The sequence below is a fragment of the Mytilus californianus genome, unplaced genomic scaffold (assembly GCF_021869535.1).
Source record: "Mytilus californianus isolate M0D057914Y unplaced genomic scaffold, xbMytCali1.0.p SCAF_5, whole genome shotgun sequence".
NCBI classification, from domain to species: Eukaryota; Metazoa; Mollusca; class Bivalvia; order Mytilida; family Mytilidae; genus Mytilus; species Mytilus californianus.
Genome location: NW_026262701.1, coordinates 61,114,528 through 61,134,463, shown reverse-complemented (window position 1 = coordinate 61,134,463; position 19,936 = coordinate 61,114,528). Strand labels below are relative to the sequence as shown.

The 19,936-nt window shown below is 31.1% G+C and overlaps 2 protein-coding genes across 3 annotated transcripts in view; one reads left to right on the top strand and one right to left on the bottom strand.

Moving 5' to 3' along the window:
- LOC127701133 (uncharacterized) overlaps positions 1-14,161 on the top strand; it is a 131,195-nt gene extending 117,034 nt beyond the window's left edge. For both annotated transcript variants that reach the window (XM_052204924.1, XM_052204923.1), the window contains 6 exons: positions 7,973-8,073; positions 9,451-9,588; positions 10,404-10,517; positions 12,183-12,342; positions 13,108-13,201; positions 13,686-14,161. In XM_052204924.1, the coding sequence (XP_052060884.1) occupies positions 7,973-8,073; positions 9,451-9,588; positions 10,404-10,517; positions 12,183-12,342; positions 13,108-13,201; positions 13,686-13,840 (762 nt within the window). In that variant the 3' untranslated portion in view covers positions 13,841-14,161. The remainder of the gene's footprint in view (positions 1-7,972; positions 8,074-9,450; positions 9,589-10,403; positions 10,518-12,182; positions 12,343-13,107; positions 13,202-13,685) is intronic.
- Positions 2,823-3,875, bottom strand: LOC127701188 (uncharacterized). The gene is made up of 2 exons (XM_052205023.1): positions 3,717-3,875; positions 2,823-3,271 (listed from the first exon to the last, which is right to left on the bottom strand). Exons 1-2 carry the CDS (start codon positions 3,790-3,792, stop codon positions 2,961-2,963), a joined length of 387 nt encoding a protein of 128 aa, XP_052060983.1. The 5' UTR covers positions 3,793-3,875; the 3' UTR covers positions 2,823-2,960.
- Positions 14,162-19,936: the final 5,775 nt, after the last annotated feature.

The following is a 19,936-nucleotide window of genomic DNA, read 5'->3' as shown; positions in this document are numbered from 1 at the left end:
TTTTATAGCTAACTGTGTAACCCTCTTTAAATAAAGAATTATTATATTATTATTATTTATAAATTCTTATCTTTAACTACCATATCATACATGTTGAAGTTAAGATTAAGTATCAAAACACTCTTAGTAACAATGTGAATGGTTATAAGTAGGACCATTCTCATTCTTCAGAGATGAGTTGTACAGTATTACATGTAAAGTAGGAGGTTTTCCTATGATACACCCTAGGAACGAAGTTTAGGGGAATGTAGGAATCACTTTAGCTCTGTGTTCATATATCAGTGCAGGTTGTTTCTGGTTCAGAAATTTTTAATGCCTTGAAGGATATTAATGAAATTTGGTATTATTTGTTGCCCAACTCCATAAGGTGTGACTTGCAAATAAAGGTGAAATTCTTGTCTGCAGAGTCATGGTAAAACATTATTCACATTTACATCCCCATTTTATAATATACAAAGTCAGACAGGGTATGTCATAGATAAGTTTGGAATGTGTTCTGCAAAGTCATGGTAAAAAACTTATTCAACTTTACAGCATCAAATTCAAATATACAAAGTCTTGAATGATTCAGACTTTTTGAATGTCTTAATAAACAAACTCATGTGGTCAATTCTATCTTTAAGGGCATACAATACAGAAAAGGTCTATCGTAGATTTTTTCCTCATAGTTTGGACACAAAGTCAATTTAGATCAACACCATTGTTGGATATTTTTTTAGTTAAGAAATAATTCGTGGGGGCTTGAATTTATACTGATTTTACCACGTGTTGGCCCTTTATGCTAAATATTTTACCACGAGCAGTACTCAAAGCGTTTGAAGAACGTCATATTAGAGTTTGATATTTACATGTTTCCTGCTTTTAGTAGATATAAAATAGGGAATAATGAACTCTTTTAGCAAAAGAAGGATTGGATCGGGGTTCTGTGTATTCACATGATTTGTTTTTCTCTCTCTACTCTTGAATTTTCTGGTGGAATTTTCCAACCCAAATGGTTCACCAAAACATTTATTTTATTTATAGTATAGTAAATACTGTCATATACATATTTATTGAAGATAGAAAAGTAAACAGTCTTCATTTGCCTCAGCAGTAGATTTTGTATGCTTAAATCTACTAAATGTTTGATTTTCATTGCAAATACTTTCAAATTCATGTACCCGATTTGATGAGGTTAGTGATTTTTCTACAAGTTTTCTATGCTTATCACAAGCAATGTTGTGAAAACAATGAGTTCAATTTGGATGCATAATTATCTGTCATTGCTACTGTATTGTATGCCCTTAATATATTATATAGATCATTTGTTTTAAAGGTACAGATATTAAAGCCATAATTGTTTAGTCCAATTTGTAAAATCCACAATATCAAGTATTCACAAAAATATATAAATATTCCTGAATCCACGAAAATTTAAACCCTCCAAAATAAACTGTTAACACAGAGATATGTCTTGCCTATTTGTTATTTTGATAATGCAAATGTTGAAATTAAAATAGCAATACTTTAACATGAAAGTTATGCAAATATTCAAAGTCAATGAACCATGACTGAAGGTACAGGGCTAAACAATCTCCATGGAAATGAGATGTGCCAATGCTAATACAACTGCAAACCAAATACTATTGACTTTTCATAAGTCGTTCCCTTTAAACAAACCTAAACACAAACATTAACTTGTAAACTATGTAAAAGTTTCAAAGTCAATGAACCATAATTAGGGGTTGGGTTATATAATCTCCATGGAAATGAAACTTGCAAATGCCAATATATTTGCATACCGAATATCATTGACTTAACATAAGTGGTTCATCTTAAACTGACCTAATCACTAACTAATACATGTAAACTAAGCAAAAGTTTCAAAGTCAATAGACCATGACTAAGAGGTAAGGACCAAATATTCTCCATGGAAATGAGATGTGCTAATGCTTATACAACTGCATGCCAATTATCATTGACCTTCCACTAACAGTTCCCCTTAAACTGACCTAATCACAAACTAATAAATGAAAACTAAGCAAAAGTTTCAAAGTCAATAGACCATGAATGAGGGGGCAGGGCCAAATAATCTCCATGGAAATGAGATATGCCAATGCTTATACAACTGCATACCAAATATCATTGACCTACCACTAGTGGTTCCCCATAAACTGACCTAATCACAAACTAATACATGTAAACTAAGCAAAGTTTCAAAGTCAATAGACCTTGACTGAGGGGGTGGGGCCAAATAAACTCCATGGTAATGAGATGTGCCAACGCTAATACAACTGCATACCAAATATCATTGACCTACCACTAGTGGTTCCTCTTAAACTGACCTAATCACAAACTCATACATGTAAACTAAGCAAAGTTTCAAAGTCAATAGACCTTGACTAAGGGGGCGGGGCCAAATAATCTCTGTGGTAATGAAATGTGCCAATGCTAATACAACTGCATACCAAATATCATTGACCTACCACTAGTGGTTCACCATGAACTAGACCTAATCACAAACTAATACATTGTTGACGCCGCTGCCACCGGAAACAGCATACCTATGTCTCGCTTTTTGACTCCGTCAAGGCGAGACAAAAATTAATCCTCAGTATCACCAACCTCATGTAAAATCAACTTTCCCTGGACTTACTTTTTCACTTTCTTACATGATTTAATTCTATTTGTTATGTGAGAGCTAGACATTTAAAATAAAATTCAACCAATTACCATTTGAATGTAGAGACTAGGCAACCAAAATTATCTGATCTTAACTCAGACTTAAGTAGTAAAAACAAACGCATGTTAAGTTTCATGAATTTATCTTAAATTTAGCATTGTATGACACATAAACTGTATTTGACACATAAGGAAACAATAAAGCACCATTAAATCTATTAGCACTGTCAGTATTTTCAATAACTCCTAAGCACAAAGTAAATCTCCAGCACTATCTTAAAACTTAGGCTCAGCCTGCATCATACATTTCTTTGAAGTGTAAAAAGTTCTGTAATTGGTCCTGCAAACTTATCTCTTTTCAAATTCAAGAGTGATGTTCCATAAGATTGACTGTTTGAATTGTCCATTGATGAGTGAAGTGTGAAGTCTGTATCTGTATCACAATGAGCCAGTGCTTCTATCTTTTTGTCTGTTGATTCTTTGATTTTGATTAACACCTTAGCCATTCCCTCCAGAACAGATTTCCTGGTAAGTTGTTGGACTTGAACAGACATATTTTCATCTATTGTACTTTTAAATAGTCTTTGGTCACTTTGTCTTATTTGGATTTCTGAAAAATAAAAATTATCATTGGTAAAAATGTTATTGAAGTATGCATTCATTTACCTGAAGAAATTAATTTTTTTTGTCTACTTTCGTAACATTGAAATTTTCTTGCCCTTTAAGGATGCTTGCAGAATTTTACCTGTGGCATGATTTTTATTGTGTCAGATCTAATTTATTGCCTATAAATTTATAAGATGCATTACAAATTTCGAAATTGCTTCTGGTTTATCATCTCTGTTTCCTTATGTTTAAATAAAACTGCTTCTTCTATTGTGTTTAAATTTTGCTGAGGAAATCTAAAAAGACATTTTTTTTTATGAAATGTTTAGTATAAATGAGTCTCTCTTGGACTATAACATTAACAATATATCAGTCCTTAGTTTTTGCAATTTGTCTTTTATGATTTGGTTATTTCACTTTAATTAAAAATAATAAAAAATATTAATTACCAATTAATTTCTGGTGTGTAGTTATCTTTTCCTGAGTTTTCAAAAGTTGTTTTAGTTGGACATTATGGTCAGCCATATTCCTCTAAAAAAAAAGCACTTGTTGTCTATCTGGGACCTTATTCTTTTATGATTCCATCTCAGACATGATTTTTAATTTATACTCAGCAGACTTCACACATGCATTGATACTCAAGTCATTTTACACATGTCTGTTATGACAGCTTGTCATTCAAACTGCCACACCCCTTCTTGTTAATCCCCCACTGTGAGCCCTTTGTACTAGACAATGACCATTTGTCCCTAAAGGGCACACAAGGAAAGGTGCTAAAAAGGATTAAATCTGGTGTAGATGATTAACTGTTTGTAATACAATTATTTCTAGAGATCAAAAGAAAAACATTAGTTCATCATTTCTTTTCACACAGGAAATAATGAAGATAAGATCAAAAAGTTAAATGATGTTAATTTCAAAAACAGTTCTTTAGTGTTTTATTTATTTTTATTCTGTGAAAAAAAAGACAAGATAATATCATACATACACATGTTAGTTAGTGACATAATGGTGACACTTATTATTTTCTTTCACTTTGGGATTTTCAATCATTGATAATATTAAAGATAGCAAATTGAAAATAAAGAAATAAAGTCCAGAACTTCATTAGAAAAGTTAATTTGATTGATAGATACAGAATAACAGAATAATTTCATGGCAGAAGATTTCTCAGGGAAGTCATTATTAGACAAAGAAATATTTTCATGGACAGTATTTCACAGTGAATATTGTCATGGACAGAATTTCGCAGTGAAATATTGTTACAGAAGGACGTTATGAAATATTTACCAGAAGGAGTGACAAAATGTCATGGGCAAGGAATATTGTCCTGGACAGTGTTTCATTATGAAATAGTGTCAGCAGACAATATTTTTTATGAAATTTTGTCAGACATACAATATCTCATGGGGGACATTATTTTATGTTACACATGAATGGGTTCAATGAACTTGACTGAAAACTTGTGAAGGTGAAAATGATAATTGAACATACTTTTTCCCTTCAATACTGTATGCTCTAATTTCCTTCAATCACAATCTACTGTCATGTTATGACACATGGAAACTGATAGGATGGCATCAAACACACCTAATTATTATTACACCTTTATTGATCTGGCATTGCTCATAGCTCATGTTTTGCAATACCACCAACAGAGGGATTTGTCTATACCTAATAGGTGTCGCTGATAGAGACAGGAATATTAATGACAGACATTTTGCTGCACATGATCAAAAATGATAACCAAAGTGATAGTTCTTTTCTCTTATTAATTTTTTTAATTGAAAAAAAAATCCAACCCAAAAGAAAACTTTCCCTTTTAATTCTGATTTTGTTTATTCAAGGGCAATTCATTTTAGCATTTGCGATTTAAGTGTTGGGTAAGTTTTTAAAGAAGATTTGTCTAGATAGTGAAAAATCTTATGTCTAATTAGATAAATGATTGCATTTGTATACCAAAACAACGCATAATACCTGACAAATAATTTCCTCAGCAATTGCTATTATAATTTGAATAAACAACTTATTTAAAAAGGATTTCCATTCTTTCTTCTCTCTTTTCCAAATTCTGTAACTTTTCCAGCTTTTATTATTAAGTTTGTACCTTGTAAGGAATACATGCAGTGGTCCATATTTTAATAAAAGAGGTATGCATACTTTTATCTCCATCTATCCATTACATCAATTTTAAAAAACGAACTTGATATAACAATAGTGAAGAAATATACTTTAACACCATTACACCTTGTAATAAATTTATTTGATAACATATTTTTGGTATCAACAACAGATCTCTGAAGTGAAACAAAGAAAGCTGATTAGGTTTTGAAGGAAGGGAGGTATTTTAAAGGAACTTTTATTTTGCAAGTCAACTAAGCTTCTTCAGTTTTAATTTTCTAAACACAAAGAAGAGACCACCATGTCCCTAAGTATACAAAATGAATTGTACAGTATCCTGATAAATACAGGTTAGAGACAAGACAAGTTACTTGGTTATAATTACTTATTTTAGATATACATGTATCACAAATGGATATACATTTTCTAGACATAGAAATAAAAGTAATTGTGATTTTTTAAATAATAGAATAAAAATCTAGACATCTAGAGGTCAGCATACGGTCTTTAACAATATTCTTTATATAGATATAGGAAGATGTGGTATGAGTGCCAATGAGACAACTCTCCATCCAAGTTACAATTTATAAAAGTAAACCATTATAGGTCAAGGTACGGCCTTCAACACGGAGCATTGGCTCACACCGAACAGCAAGCTATAAAGGGCCCCAAAAAATTACTAGTGTAAAACCATTCAAACGGAAAAACCAACAGTCTAATCTATATAAAAACAAGAAACGAGAAACACGTATGAACTACATAAACAGACGACAACTACTGTAATCAGATTCCTGATTTGCATATCACATAATAATTCCATTGTGCAGCGATAAGGATATTGTCAGTCTGATGGCAATTTGATTGGCTTTTGAAATTTTACTTTTGACTTGACACATTTTGTTTCTGCAAAAGTTAAGTAAGTTACAATAAATTTTTAAAACAAATTTATTAACTTAAAAAAGTCTTAATTTTCATAGATATTTATCAATATATCAAAGAAGTTGTTGTATAATCCACACCTTTGTAAACAGGAAGTTGTCCTGATAACAATCAAACATGATTAAGTCCATACAATTGTAAAGGTAAATTTTAATGGTTTGAATTTAATCTGTCAGTATTTGTTTTGTAGTTATTATGTTTTATCACTGATTTTATATATTTTATTTAACTTAAATTAAATTTTCCAGACTTTGTAGTAATAAGTATTGAAGTTAACAAATAAATAGTATTAGATAATTGTATTCATTTAAAAACCAAAACAAAAAAAATCTTCATAATGATTTGTTTATGTTTAATTAATTAAAGAATATTATTAGGTATAGTTGCAGAAATATTTTTTTCCTCAAAAAAAGTTAAAATGGACAAATATTTTAATCAAATTTAATTGTATACAAATAAAATGCTTTTATTATTTTTTGTTATTTCGAACAACTTTCCAAAATAGCCTTCTAGCAAATTTAAACAAAAATCTGACATTTGACAATTGTGATGTCTTTTTCTTTCAAACAATATTTCAGCTGACATGAGAATGTTTACATTGTGATTAAAGGGTCAGAAAACCTTTTAAAACAAAAATACAGTTGTTTGTTTCTGGGATTAATACAGGAATATTTGTTGGTCCCAGTTTGTTTGAATTCCAAAAGAATGTAAAGAGTTAATAAATTCTATTGCTTTTCAGATTATGATTCAATAAAATTTTAATTTGTATTGTTTATTTGATTTCCATTTAACTAAAGAAAGAAAAAATCTCATTCGTAATGAATTTAATAGTATTATTTTTGGAAGCAAATGTTTCTGGAAAGAAGTATAAGATGAGTAGAGAAAACTACAGTAATTAAAACAAAAGCAATTTCAAAAATACGAATGAACATTGGCCTTTTGGGTTATTAAGTTGATCCACTACACAAAGTTTATAAAGATATTGATTTGATATTAAGCATCAATTTAGATTTTAATAAGATAGGTGAATACATAGAAGTTGTTGATGATAATGGTACATTTTGTAACTCTGCTTATTATCCTTCAATTTTCTCAATAAAAAAAACTTCATGTTTGCATTCCAACTGATATTTTACAATACATTTTGATATATTTTACTTACTCTTGTATGTTTTATATTGTAAAAATTGTTTACTTTAGTATCCAGTTTTGGTAATGAATGCAATTGCTCAAATGCAACATGGATTGTAGCCAAAAAAGGAAGTAATTTTTCTTACTTTGAATAAAATATGCATCGTTCAGATCTAAGATTTTTTGTTTTCATGCCCCCTCGGTCATGGTCCTTGACTTTGAAACTTTTGCATAGTTTACATATTGAATATTCACCATTTTAATTACAATATTTGCAAAGAACTTTTGAGATAACACACACATGAGACTTATCTCAGTATTACTTGCCCATAAGAAAATTTTGGAAAAAGGTATTGTGTATCAAAAAAATAATTGCAAAAAATAACAAATTAAATGCAAATTAGCTGATGCTTGGTTATGCAATTGGTGCTGAGCTAAAACGATGTTATATATATGCCAATATGCAAAAAATATTATAGAGTTTGATCATTGTAAAAGCAATTTCTGTTTATAGTGTATACTGTATGGTGTAAAGCTTTGTGACAACTATTGCCATGACAACAGGAAAAACAAAACAATTTTATTGGAATATGGTGTAGCTGTCATATTAACAAGGTATATTCATATCCATTACATTTGAGAGTAGAAAATAATTGCAATTTGGCTGAAGAAGAAATAAAAGTGTCAGAAAAAAATGATTAAATACAAGATTACAGTACGGCCCAGATGAAACTTCAATCTTGTCCAAACTGCATACCATGCAAAGTGAACATTCTGTTTCTTTAGTTTTATAGATAGATGGACATGTTAGATTTATGGATATGAGCAGATAAACATTTAGATTTTTTAAAGAGATGTTTTAAAAAAAAATGCAGGTGTTGAGTTACAACTGGATTACTTAATCTCATGAATCCAAGAGTTTTTCTATTTGTTATTACAGTTTGTTCTAATGTTGTACTGTTACACCACAGTCCCAGGTTAGGGGGAAGGTTGGACACTGAAAGACATTTTTAACCATGCCACATATTTAGCTCACCTGGCCTGAGCTTTTGCAATCACTTGGCCTCTGGTGTTCTCCATTAACTTTTACAAAAATGTTCTCCTCTGAAACATCTGGGCCAAATGGAATCAAACTTGGCCACAATCATCATAAAGGTATCTAGTTTAAAAAATGTATCAAGTGATTTCCCCTGCCAACCAACATGGCTGCCAAGGCTAAAAGTAAAACATAATGGTAAAATGCAAATACTGTCTTTTATCATGTAAACCTTTATAGATGGAAAGAGATTTTAGTCATGAATTATATTCTAGTATTCAATGTATAAAAGTGGCCATAGTTGAAGATGCACTATTAAAATCAAATAAGCTAAATCCTCAGTTGACTCTTTGAGGAGATATTTCCCTTAAAAGATTGAAATTTACTCATTTTTTGGTGTTTTTCTTTGCAGAAACTATAATAGATATTAAGAAACTATTAAAGGTAAAAATGATCAGTAGGACAAGATTTACTAATAAGTTAACAGGGCCAGATTGTCAGTTGACTCCTTTTAGTTATTGCCTTTGTCAAATGTTTTTTACCTATTTTATATCTTTTTGCCAAAACTATTGTAGATGGTGAGCAACTGAATAGAAAAATTAACAACAGGACAAGATCTACTAATATTAAAGCCAACATTGCTTAAATTGTCAGTTGACTCCTTATAAGAGTTATTGCCCTTGAATGACTATTTAGTGGGTTTTTTTTGTAAACTACAATATATGGAGAGAAATTGTTAATAGTAATACTGATCAGAATGACTAGATCTTCAAATCAGTCAACATACCTGAAATTATAAGCCATTTGTAACCTGTATTTAACAATAACAAAATGTTACCTAAAACTTATATCAATCGTAAGTCAGTAGAACATTTTACTAACAAACCATTGTTTTATATCAAATTAGTTTTCTAACATGCTTATTTACAATAAACTTTGGGGTTCTTTTATTAAAGGATCTTGAATTCAGTCCACATTTCTGAGGATACAAGAAAACATTGCCAGACATTATACCATGCCCTAGTAGTTAAAGTACCTCAATCAACTTCTATAACAAACCGACCAACTGGGCATATTGAAAGTCTCAAACAGGGGTGAGTATATAATAGATATTCTGTTATTGTTTTAGCATTTATTTTTAAATATGATTTTTTTGTCATTACAAATTAAAATATCCATGACTGAAAATTGAATATTTACAAAAATCTTTTATTTTTTTATTCTGTAACCTTCAGGACATTCACTTATTGCACTACTTCGCTATGGTGATGCAATTGTATATTTGTTAGCCATTATTAAAAAAACCATCCGAATAATCAAGTCTTGCTATGATCTTTTAAAAGCTAATGCCCTTAGAGCAAAAATAACTAAGTAAAAACGATCAGCAGGACAGAATCTATTTAATTTGAAATTTCAGAAAAATATGACTAACTTATTTTGGAGCAATGGCCCCTGAAAGGCAGAAACACTTATTTTTAGCAAATTTCACAGTTTTATGGTACAATCTCATGAACTATAGCAGATTAATGAAAATTATATTGCAGATATTATCAGCAAAACAAGATGTATCTACCTAGAAATGTTTGGTCATTTTTGTTAAATCTATCACCTTTTGTATAGATAGAGGATGATTTAGACCTTGACATATGATTTAAGCCCTTGCTGAGCATTTTGATTTGCAGAATGACCATCTGCTCTGTATTTTTGGTTTTAGTCTCATTGATTTATAACATACACTTCTTTTCTTCATATTGAAATTGTAGGTAATTTCCAGATATTAAAAGTTATAGGTAGTAGCATCCATGTAGTCGATTTTTAAGTGAATGTCATATTATTTATCCATTGACAAATGAAAGACTTCAATATATTGTAGTGTTTGCTATAAAACCTTCTGATTTGTTACTTTCAGGGCACAACCTCCAGTGCATTGGGTACAGAATACCTTTATAGTAGTTGTTAGTATAAAGATTAAAGCTGTGGTCACATGTCATATTGCTTTCCAACCAAGGACTCTGGAATTCAAGTCAGTATAGAATTTGTTTTCATGAACCCATAACTTCCTTGAAAATACTTGAAATTACAAGAAGAAAGTATCAGAGTATTGATTGAGCAATTACAGGCAAAAAGAATGAAAAACATTGAACCTTACAAAATATTGTTGAAAAGATAATCTCATTGAAATTAACAAATTAGAATTTAGGAATAGACCATTCGTCATGTACTGTTATAAGTTTTACTACCATTCATATTTCCTGAAGTGATATTCATACACGTTAATACTAATATCTGATTATGAGAGAAGCAATGAAGAAAAGCACATTTTTTATTTTGAGACTCAGTTGATAATTTCATAATACTTTTATTGACAAATGAAATACTTATTTTTTTTAAAATTTTAATAGCAATAGAAGGTTCAGCAACTTAAAACCACATGTTCATTAAAAAATGAGGTATGATTGCCAATGAGACAACTATCCACCAAAGTTCAAATAAAGTGGATGTAAGCAATTATAGGCAACCGTACGGCCCTTCAACAATGAGAAAAACCCATACTGTATAGTCAGCTATAAAAGGCCCTGACATGAAAAATATAAAACAATTCAATGGAGAAAACTAACGGCCTAATTCATAACAAAAAAATTAACGAAAAAAAAAAATATGACAGACATGAACCAACTACAACCACTGAACTACAGGCTCCTGACTTGGGACAGGCACATAAAGAATGTGGCAGGGGTAAACATGTTTGTGAGCGCTCAACCCTCCCCTAACCTGGGACAGTAGTGTAACAGCACAACATAAGAACAAACTATAAAAATCAGTTGATGAAGGCTGAACTCATCAGATCAATACAAAGAAGATAAACATCAAACATTAACACAGACCGGATGTGGCAGGGTATTTATCCATCCCTCATCCCTAACAACAAAAATGACACTAAGTACAGATCCGGGAGTACTCGCAGTTACTGACAGCCAATAACAACTAATATAAAAAATCATGTATCTAAGACTAATATATCAATCAGTACACATCCAACATCCAATGGATTTAGTGTAAAGACGTCATTCACAGTCAGAGAAAAACATGACCTTGTGCAATGCCAAAATAAAGGTTTCGACAGACTGTAGTACTGTTAAATGTATATCTGTATAACAAAACTATTTAGTATGATTTTAATTTACTGATGACAAAATCAATATTTATACCAATAAAAACAATATTCAAAGATCTAATTACAGTGTTGAATTGGTAACCTTTTAGAATAATTTTATTTAAAGGATTGATAAGTTTACCAGGATCGTATATAAATTCCCAGGGTCGGTAAACAACATCACCATACAATTTAGGATGTGATATTCCGTTTGAAATAAATTTTTTACAGGTATACCCAAACTTTCAAACCAAATCTTTGTATCTATGGAAGAATTTAGTAAAGGTTTTAAGTAATTTGTGGTAACGAATTTCCTGACTTAATCATTTACCCGTAATACATAGATTATGTTCATTGAAATCCAAAACGTCACTACAGACACAGGCATAACGAACGAGTTGGGATATATAAAGTTTGTTATCAGAAAAAAGTTGGTTATAAGATATACATACTTTAGAAAAAGAACATGTTTGGAAATTTTTATGAATAGTCCTGATAATGACAATTTAATTTGCTTACTTGTTTTATTTTTAGGACCAAAGTTGATGGGAAACTATACTCATTTTTTTATGAGCTTTATGATGAAGTAAATCCAGCCAAGTGTAAATATGAAATCAGAGGTAGCGAAGTTGGAATTTCTCTAAGGAAAGTAGAGAAAGGACAATGGCCAAGACTTCTGAGGCAAAAACAGAAGGTTTGTTTTCCCATGTTACAAGCAATAAAGGGTGCTTTACACCTTCTTTAAAATTTGCAGAGTGTATATTTTAAGACTTAGCATAATTATTGTTGTTAATTGGTTGTTCCTAATATTTCTGCTGCAAAGATTATATGCATATCACAGATGAGAACATTTTGAGTTATGTGTTATGAATTGGTTGGAACAGAGAATAAGCAGAAATTTAAACAATTGTTAAACTGTGAGGTAAAATACAAATATTGTCCTACAATAGGCAATCAGTTAGTCATTAAAATTCAGTTGGATCAGTTAATTAATACTTATGGATTTTTACATAAATTTATCAGATAAAATGGAATAGACAACTATCGAGTTCGTTGCATTTTGGTCAAAAACGGGTTTTAGTGAACATCATTCCTGCGATTATTGGCGTCATCACTTCCTTCCCATGTTGAGCGAGCGGTAGAAAAAAATATGATGCTATATTGCATGAATTATTCCTCAAATTAAATTCTTATAATTGATAATCAGCACTGCTGTCGTTAGGGAATTGTGATTAAGTACCTACGGAATAAACATTATTTCTAGTTTATCCTGCACAATGACGATCACGAAGACGCTTAATGAACTTTAATAGTGCAGGGATACAGGCGATCCCCTATATCTGGTAAATGACGTCATAAAGGCGCGCATAATTGACGAACTTTTCCGGTGAAGGACATAACTCGAAAGTGGTCTATTGGTTCATAAACTTTAAATGTCACTGCTATGTCTTTTTTTCAGCCGTCCAATTTAAGTGTAGATTTTGAAAGGTTTGTTGACAGTTCATCAGATTCTGAAGTTTGTGATGATGAAAGACCTTTTATGTTAACCAAAAGTAAGTACATTAGATCCCATTTTAACATTAAAATTATTCCCATTTCCTTATAAGGTGCTAATGTCATGTATTATTACAGAAATGTCCCATATATTTTCCATCCACCAATGTGCAGTTTAGTGATTATACTTTCTGGTAATTTGCTCTTATATGATACATTTTGAAATAGTCAATTGTATTGAAGAAATGCCGATAACACTGTTAAACTTAAAAAAGTTAAAAAGTAATTTCTCAGTATATTTCACACAAAAAAAAACTAAAATGTATATAATTGAACATTTTCATCAATCACAATTTAACTGATTGTTAATCATAATGATAAAACTTCTGAATTAAATTATTTTCCATGCACTTTATTAAAAAAGTTGTACTATGGTCTTTGTGTGACAAGTTGGACCAAAGGTGGACTCCTTTGAGGTCAATTTTAGTATTCCCCACCTTTGACTGCTCAATAGAGGTTTGCATATATGTATTTCTTTCATAGGTAAGAATAAACAGCTTCCAAGCAACTTGAAGAAACCTTCAGCTATTGAAAGAAATGCAAATGATGTTAGTAGTGAAGAATCATCATCAGTATCAGACGAGGAAGTAAAATATAAAACTTCAGCAGAATATAATCCATACGATGTGTTTAACTGAGAGAAAAGTTATGCAGCATTGTTCCTACTACAAGATATACCAAGATGGAAAACTCTATGTGCTCCTGCAATTCTTTTTACCACAATCTGTGTTTCTGGTAACAAATCAGGAAATGGTAGGGTATTATCAGTGATTTTTTGGGTTTCTTTTTCAAGACTTTAAATTGGACTGAAGCATCTCTAGAAATTCGAATGTATTGTTTTCCTTGCTGATTGATACCTTTGAAACAATTTTTATTTTGTCCAATTCAAGTATATTTTAACAGACATAGACATGTCAAACTTTTGTTTTTTTATTTAATTTAAACAAGATGTTTTGACATGAATTTTTATTACTTAGTTGTTACAGATGAAAACATATCTGGTTCTGGAATGGTAAAAAAATATAATTGATATCATGGCACTTCAAAAGCACTGAATACTTGATTGATTTTACTTAAGGAAACTGCAGTGACACTGAGGCAGTGGTAGTGATGGATGGAATACGTTTGTGCGCATTTGGGGATTAAAATGTTTTATGTATGCCCTCAGCTTTTGATTAAAGAAGAAAAAGATAATAGATTAAAATACAGTGCTGTTAGTAACGAATTGGCAATAAAGATTTCATGGGGATATATCTGGCATCTGATGCAATAGAAAAGAGATGTTGTTGTACAAATGTGAAATAAACTTTATTGTTGATAAATCTCAAATGAAGCATGTGAATTAGAATTGATGTCTTTTATTTGAAATGACAATATCAGTATTGAAGGTCCTATACATTATACAAAACATTTCAATATTTCCAGCAATTATTTTACTACTTCTTGTTTGAAAAAATTTGCCAATCACTTTATAATATATAAGGTACAGTTAATTGATAATCTGATCATTTGTATCTGGATGTTTGAATGAATGTCAATGTATATCAAATTACATATCAAATGATTGCATTGTACCGTTTTATATCTAACAGCTTGTGTTCAGAGTAAAGAATACTCATCTTTTGTAAATATGTAAATATATATATACTTTTGTACTTTTTTTAGTGATTCACTGAATTTTCATAATCGATTAATTTCATTCCTACATGTTTAAGTACCGGTATTTTATTGTAAATCGTTTAAAAGTAGGTCATCAATTATGTTTTCTTTGTCTTTTTCATCAATACTAAATAGTGTGTTCAATTACGGGAACAGCAATTACTTGCCTTCAAAGACCGTTGAAAGGATAGTGACCCAGATAAAATATAGATAGATAAATATAAAGAGAACGATACTTACAGCAAGTCCAAAAGTATAATGAAGACTTTGGTTTAATTTTTTCCATCATAGATAAAAGAAAATAATGTACATAATCGTTTAACTTGTATAAGAATGATATTTTTTTAGAAGAATATGTATTGCAATAAAACAAGCATGTTGGACCACATTTATCATGCACTTGCTTTATTTTCATTGAAGGTAAATTTACAGGGGACTGATTAAAGGATTAAATTGTTTATTTTAGTATTTTGCTTTTATGCTTAGAAAGTCTGATGGGCTGTGTGTGTGGATAAGATGTATGAAAACACCAGTTTTTCATTATAGAAAAGTCACTGGCTGTGGGCTTAAGACATTTTTTAATCATCAGTTTCAAACTTGAAAACTTGCTAACACAGAGGTTTTTATAACACAACGTACTAGTCTAAAATAATATTACCAGTATTTGATATTCCTCACTATCTGTGTAATGTTCCTATTATACATATTTTTGAATTGTCATATTATTTTTGTATTTTTTTTATGTAAATGCTTTTTATCAGATGCTGAAAAAGGGAGGGGGATGGGAACTAGATATCGTTTAGAGTGGGACATGTAAAAAGTCTATGCATTAACAATATATGTAGCACCAAACCCCCTCCCCCAAAAGTCGCCTCTGGCATTTAGGTTCAGTTTGTGGTCAAGGCTCTGGTAAAAAGTAATAATGAGAAGAATTGATATAAAACCAAATTACCATATACTGTTATCATTTTCCTCTAAATGTAGCACGCAATGTAGATAGATTGGTATGGGTTTTGTTCATTGTTGAAGGCCGTAGGGTGACCTATAGTTGTTAATTTTTATGTCATTTGGTCTCTTGTGGAGAGTTGTCTCATTGGCAATCATACCACATCTTCTTATTTTTATATATGGGAGTTTTGTGTAAAATTGGTTTTAAATGTTGCGACGGTAATAAATTCCTTACACACTAACCTCAATTTATTTTTTCTGCTGACTGTCTTTGTCACTGGAACATGCCAATTGGTTAATTTCAGGAAATTGTAATCATGCTAACGATAAGGACTATGTGGAACATTTTAAAAATTGCTGAATGGAAAGAGCTCAAGTTTTTTATCAAGATGATAGTAAGGGCCTCAGTGGTCTAAGTAGTAGAACTTCTGTATCACTAGTATGTCTACACTGAGGTTGTGAGTTCGAACCTTGCATGTGGCAGGTGCGCTCAACTCCAATCTTAATTGACTAGGATTGTCAGTTTTCATAACGAAGGTCAGTGGTTCTCTCCTGGCACTCCAGCTGTCTCCATCAATAAAAACTGACCGCCACGAAATAGCACAATAGTGCTTAAAGTGGCGTTAAAAACCAATCAATCAATCAATCAAGATGATTATTATTTTTTGTCAAGCCTGTAGCATTTTGTCAAGGACCACTAATATGTCATAAAGCTGAAGTACACAGTAAGTCTATACAAAGTATCTTGTAAATTTTTTTTTTTCAAACCAACCGACCCAAATCTTGCATATCAAAATCTGTAAACCAACAAATAATAAAACTCTGGCCTAAAGTTGAAGTTTTTAATACATAAATAACTTTGTCAATCCTTAATGGGATTTCATGGAACTTTGACAGATGCTTCTTCATATTGAAAATACAGTATTTGAAGCAAAATTGTGAAAATATATTTTTTTCATTTTCCATATTTTACTGATAAATGAACCTTGTTTATTGTTTTTAACATTAAGTGTTCTGAACTACCAGCGTAGCATTGATATATTCTGTCTTGTTCATAGCAGGTTATATTCATATGGCTTTACTATGTTAATATATAATATTTGTAGCTGGATGATATAGCAGCAGTCCATCAATCAACCAGTTTTTATCTTAGGGTTTCTTGTACCATTTGTCTTCTGTTAGGGAATCATTCAGTGCCAATTGTCATGATTTTATGTAATACTTTGGAATTTTGTATGAAGTATTAGCCAACATTTTGTTTGTTTTATTCATTTTTTATCTTTACATTGCAATATTAGAATCCTCACATGTGTCAAGTATTTTTGTGGAAAGTCATAAATGAGAGCATAAGTCTTTTTGTGTAAACAACACAAATGTTGTGAAATGTAGAAATGTACATGATTATTTACTTTTATCTTTTTGTTTTTGCTCGTTTAAAATCCTTCAGGAGAAAGGATCATTATATTTCCTGTATTAATGTTATGAAACATAACCCTTTGCCAAATCTCAAGGACAGAATCATAAGTTTTACTACAATTTTTCATGCCCCCGCCGTAGTGGAGGGGGCATTAAGTGTTACCATGTCCGTCCGTCTGTCCTGTCTGGAACATCCCCAAAATTGGTTTCCGTTCTCTAACTTTAGTTTGCCTCAACCAAATATTATAAAACTTATACACAATGCACATTACCACAAAGCACAGCTCAAGTTCAAAATTGGGTGTCGTCACTTTAACTGTTCATGAGTTATGCCCCTTTATAAACATAAAAATTGCTCAATTTTTCCTTTCCGTTCTCTAACTTTAGTTTGACTCAACCAAATAGTATAAAACTTATACACAATGCATATTACCACAAAACACAGATAATGTAAGAAAAAGGGTGGCGTCACTATTACCCTTCATGAGTTATGCCCCTTTATAAACATAAAAATTGCTTAATTTTTCGTTTCCATTCTCTAACTTTAGTTAGACTCAACCAAATGTTATAAAATTTATACACAATGGTCATCACCACAAAACACAGATCAAGTTCGAAATTGTGATGCGTCACTTTTACCGTTCTTGAGTTATGCCCCTTTATAAATGGAAAAATTGCTAAATCTGTCGTTTCAGTTGTCTAACTTTAGTTTGCCTCAACCAAATGTTATGAAACTTATACACAATGCTTATAATTACTAAACAGTCTTAATTACGTGAATCCTGCATCTGTATGTGGAAGTTGACTCATGTATATTTACAAGTGGGGGCATCTGTGGCCCATAGACACATTCTCAATTTAATTCTATATCTGGTTATCAACAGCCCAAAGAAACAATAGTAAGTGAATAGAAAATTTATGGCAGTACATGTACTTTAATTTACAAGCATTTTCCAAATATATTTATCAATATGCAGAAAAGATTAACATCTTTAAAAGCTTTTGTTTTTTTGTATAAACAAAAGGGATCATTAGACAGCACATCATAGCCAGATAGAAGTTCTTGAATGATAGATAAGTAGTATTTGATGATTCTGAAAATGGATTTGGTCCCAGAATTTTTACATCAAAAATTGGTATGAACTTCAGATTTAATTGAATGAATAGTAGACTCTTCATTACAGCAAACTGATGCCTATTACTAGTAGTAAATAAAACAACAATGTCCAATGAACATCCTTCAAATTTAATTGTAGAGTTAGATTTATGATTCTGGCAATGAGTTTTTGGAAAGAAATATGCTCTTGGTTTTCAACTGAACAACTTTTATCATTTATATTTAGCATCAACTGGTGACTTCTGAAATAATTAAAAGTCTAATTACTATATTCTCACTTAGAATAGTTCTATTGAAAATAATGTGATGGGTTAACCAAGAAAAAGACTCTTACTCAAGTCTTTAATAATCCATTTGCATATTTAAAATACTTTTTCAACCAAGCAAACGATCCTGATCTGTAAAACTGGAAACTTAATTTTTTGAAAATGAAGTAATGAAACCACACGGTTTAATTTTGGAAATCATTTTAAATTAAGGAATATATCTTCCTTATGCAGAGCTCTGATTCCTTGCCTGGCTTTGGCTTTACTTTTTGTCCTTTTTGGTTTATAAGCTCATCTTTTTAATAAGTTTTGGATTTTCAAATATTTTGGCCTTAACCATCACTAAAGAGACATTTATTGTCAAAATGAGCATCTGGTGCATAAAAGTTGGTAACGGTCATGTTGTTTGAATCTCTGAAGTGTGAGTTAGAGTGATGTAGAAAGAAGCTTCCATTTCAACATGTTCATTATTCATTTCAAGCTATTTTTTGAATAAAATAAAAAAAAAGTTATGTGTTCAAAACAGACTATGATTTGATGGAATGTAACATCAGTTTAGAGTAGCTGTTTAGGTGAGATTTTTTAAAAACTTTATAAGTAAATATTTTATTTCAAACTTATTTTTCTCCAAAACTAAGAAGGTAACCAAATTTACCAGGGACATTCCCTCCAAACTTTTTTTTTAGGAGACAACCTTTTAATATTCTGGGGTGGATTGATTGGTTGGTGTTTAATGCCACTTTCAACACTGTTTTGCTATTTCATGGCGGTCAGATTTTATTGGTGGAGGAAGCCGTGGTACCCGGAAAGGAACTACCAACTTTGGTAGGAAATCTGACAATCCTAGTCAATTAAGATTGGAGTCCATTGCACCTGCCCTGTGCCGGATTCAAACTCACAACCTCAGTGTTGACTGGCTAGTGGTACAGTAGTTTGACTGCTTAAACTACTCGGCCATCGAGGCCCCCCGGCTGGGGTGGAAGAGGTGTATTCATACTACAACCATGAACAAAAAGCATCCTTCAACAATGAGCAAAAGAGAAAACAAACAGCCTTATTCATACTACAACCATGAACAAATATCATCTTTCAACAATGAGCAAAAGAGAAAACCAACAGCCTTATTCATACTACAACCATGAACATATAACAGCTTTTGACAATGAGCAAAAGAGAAAACCAACAGCCTTGTTCATACTACAACCATGGACATATAACAGCATTTGACAATGAGCAAAAGAGAAAACCAACACCCTTATTCATACTACAACCATGAACATAACAGCTTTTGACAATGAGCAAAAGAGAAAACCAACAGCCTTATTCAT

Coding starts and splice junctions, on each gene's coding strand:
- LOC127701188 (XM_052205023.1), bottom strand. CDS start 3,792: ATGGCTGACCATAATGTCCAACTAAAACAACTTTTGAAAACTCAGGAA. Junction 3,272..3,716: donor TACACACCAGAAATTAATTG/GTAATTAATATT, acceptor TTTATTTTTCAG/AAATCCAAATAAGACAAAGT.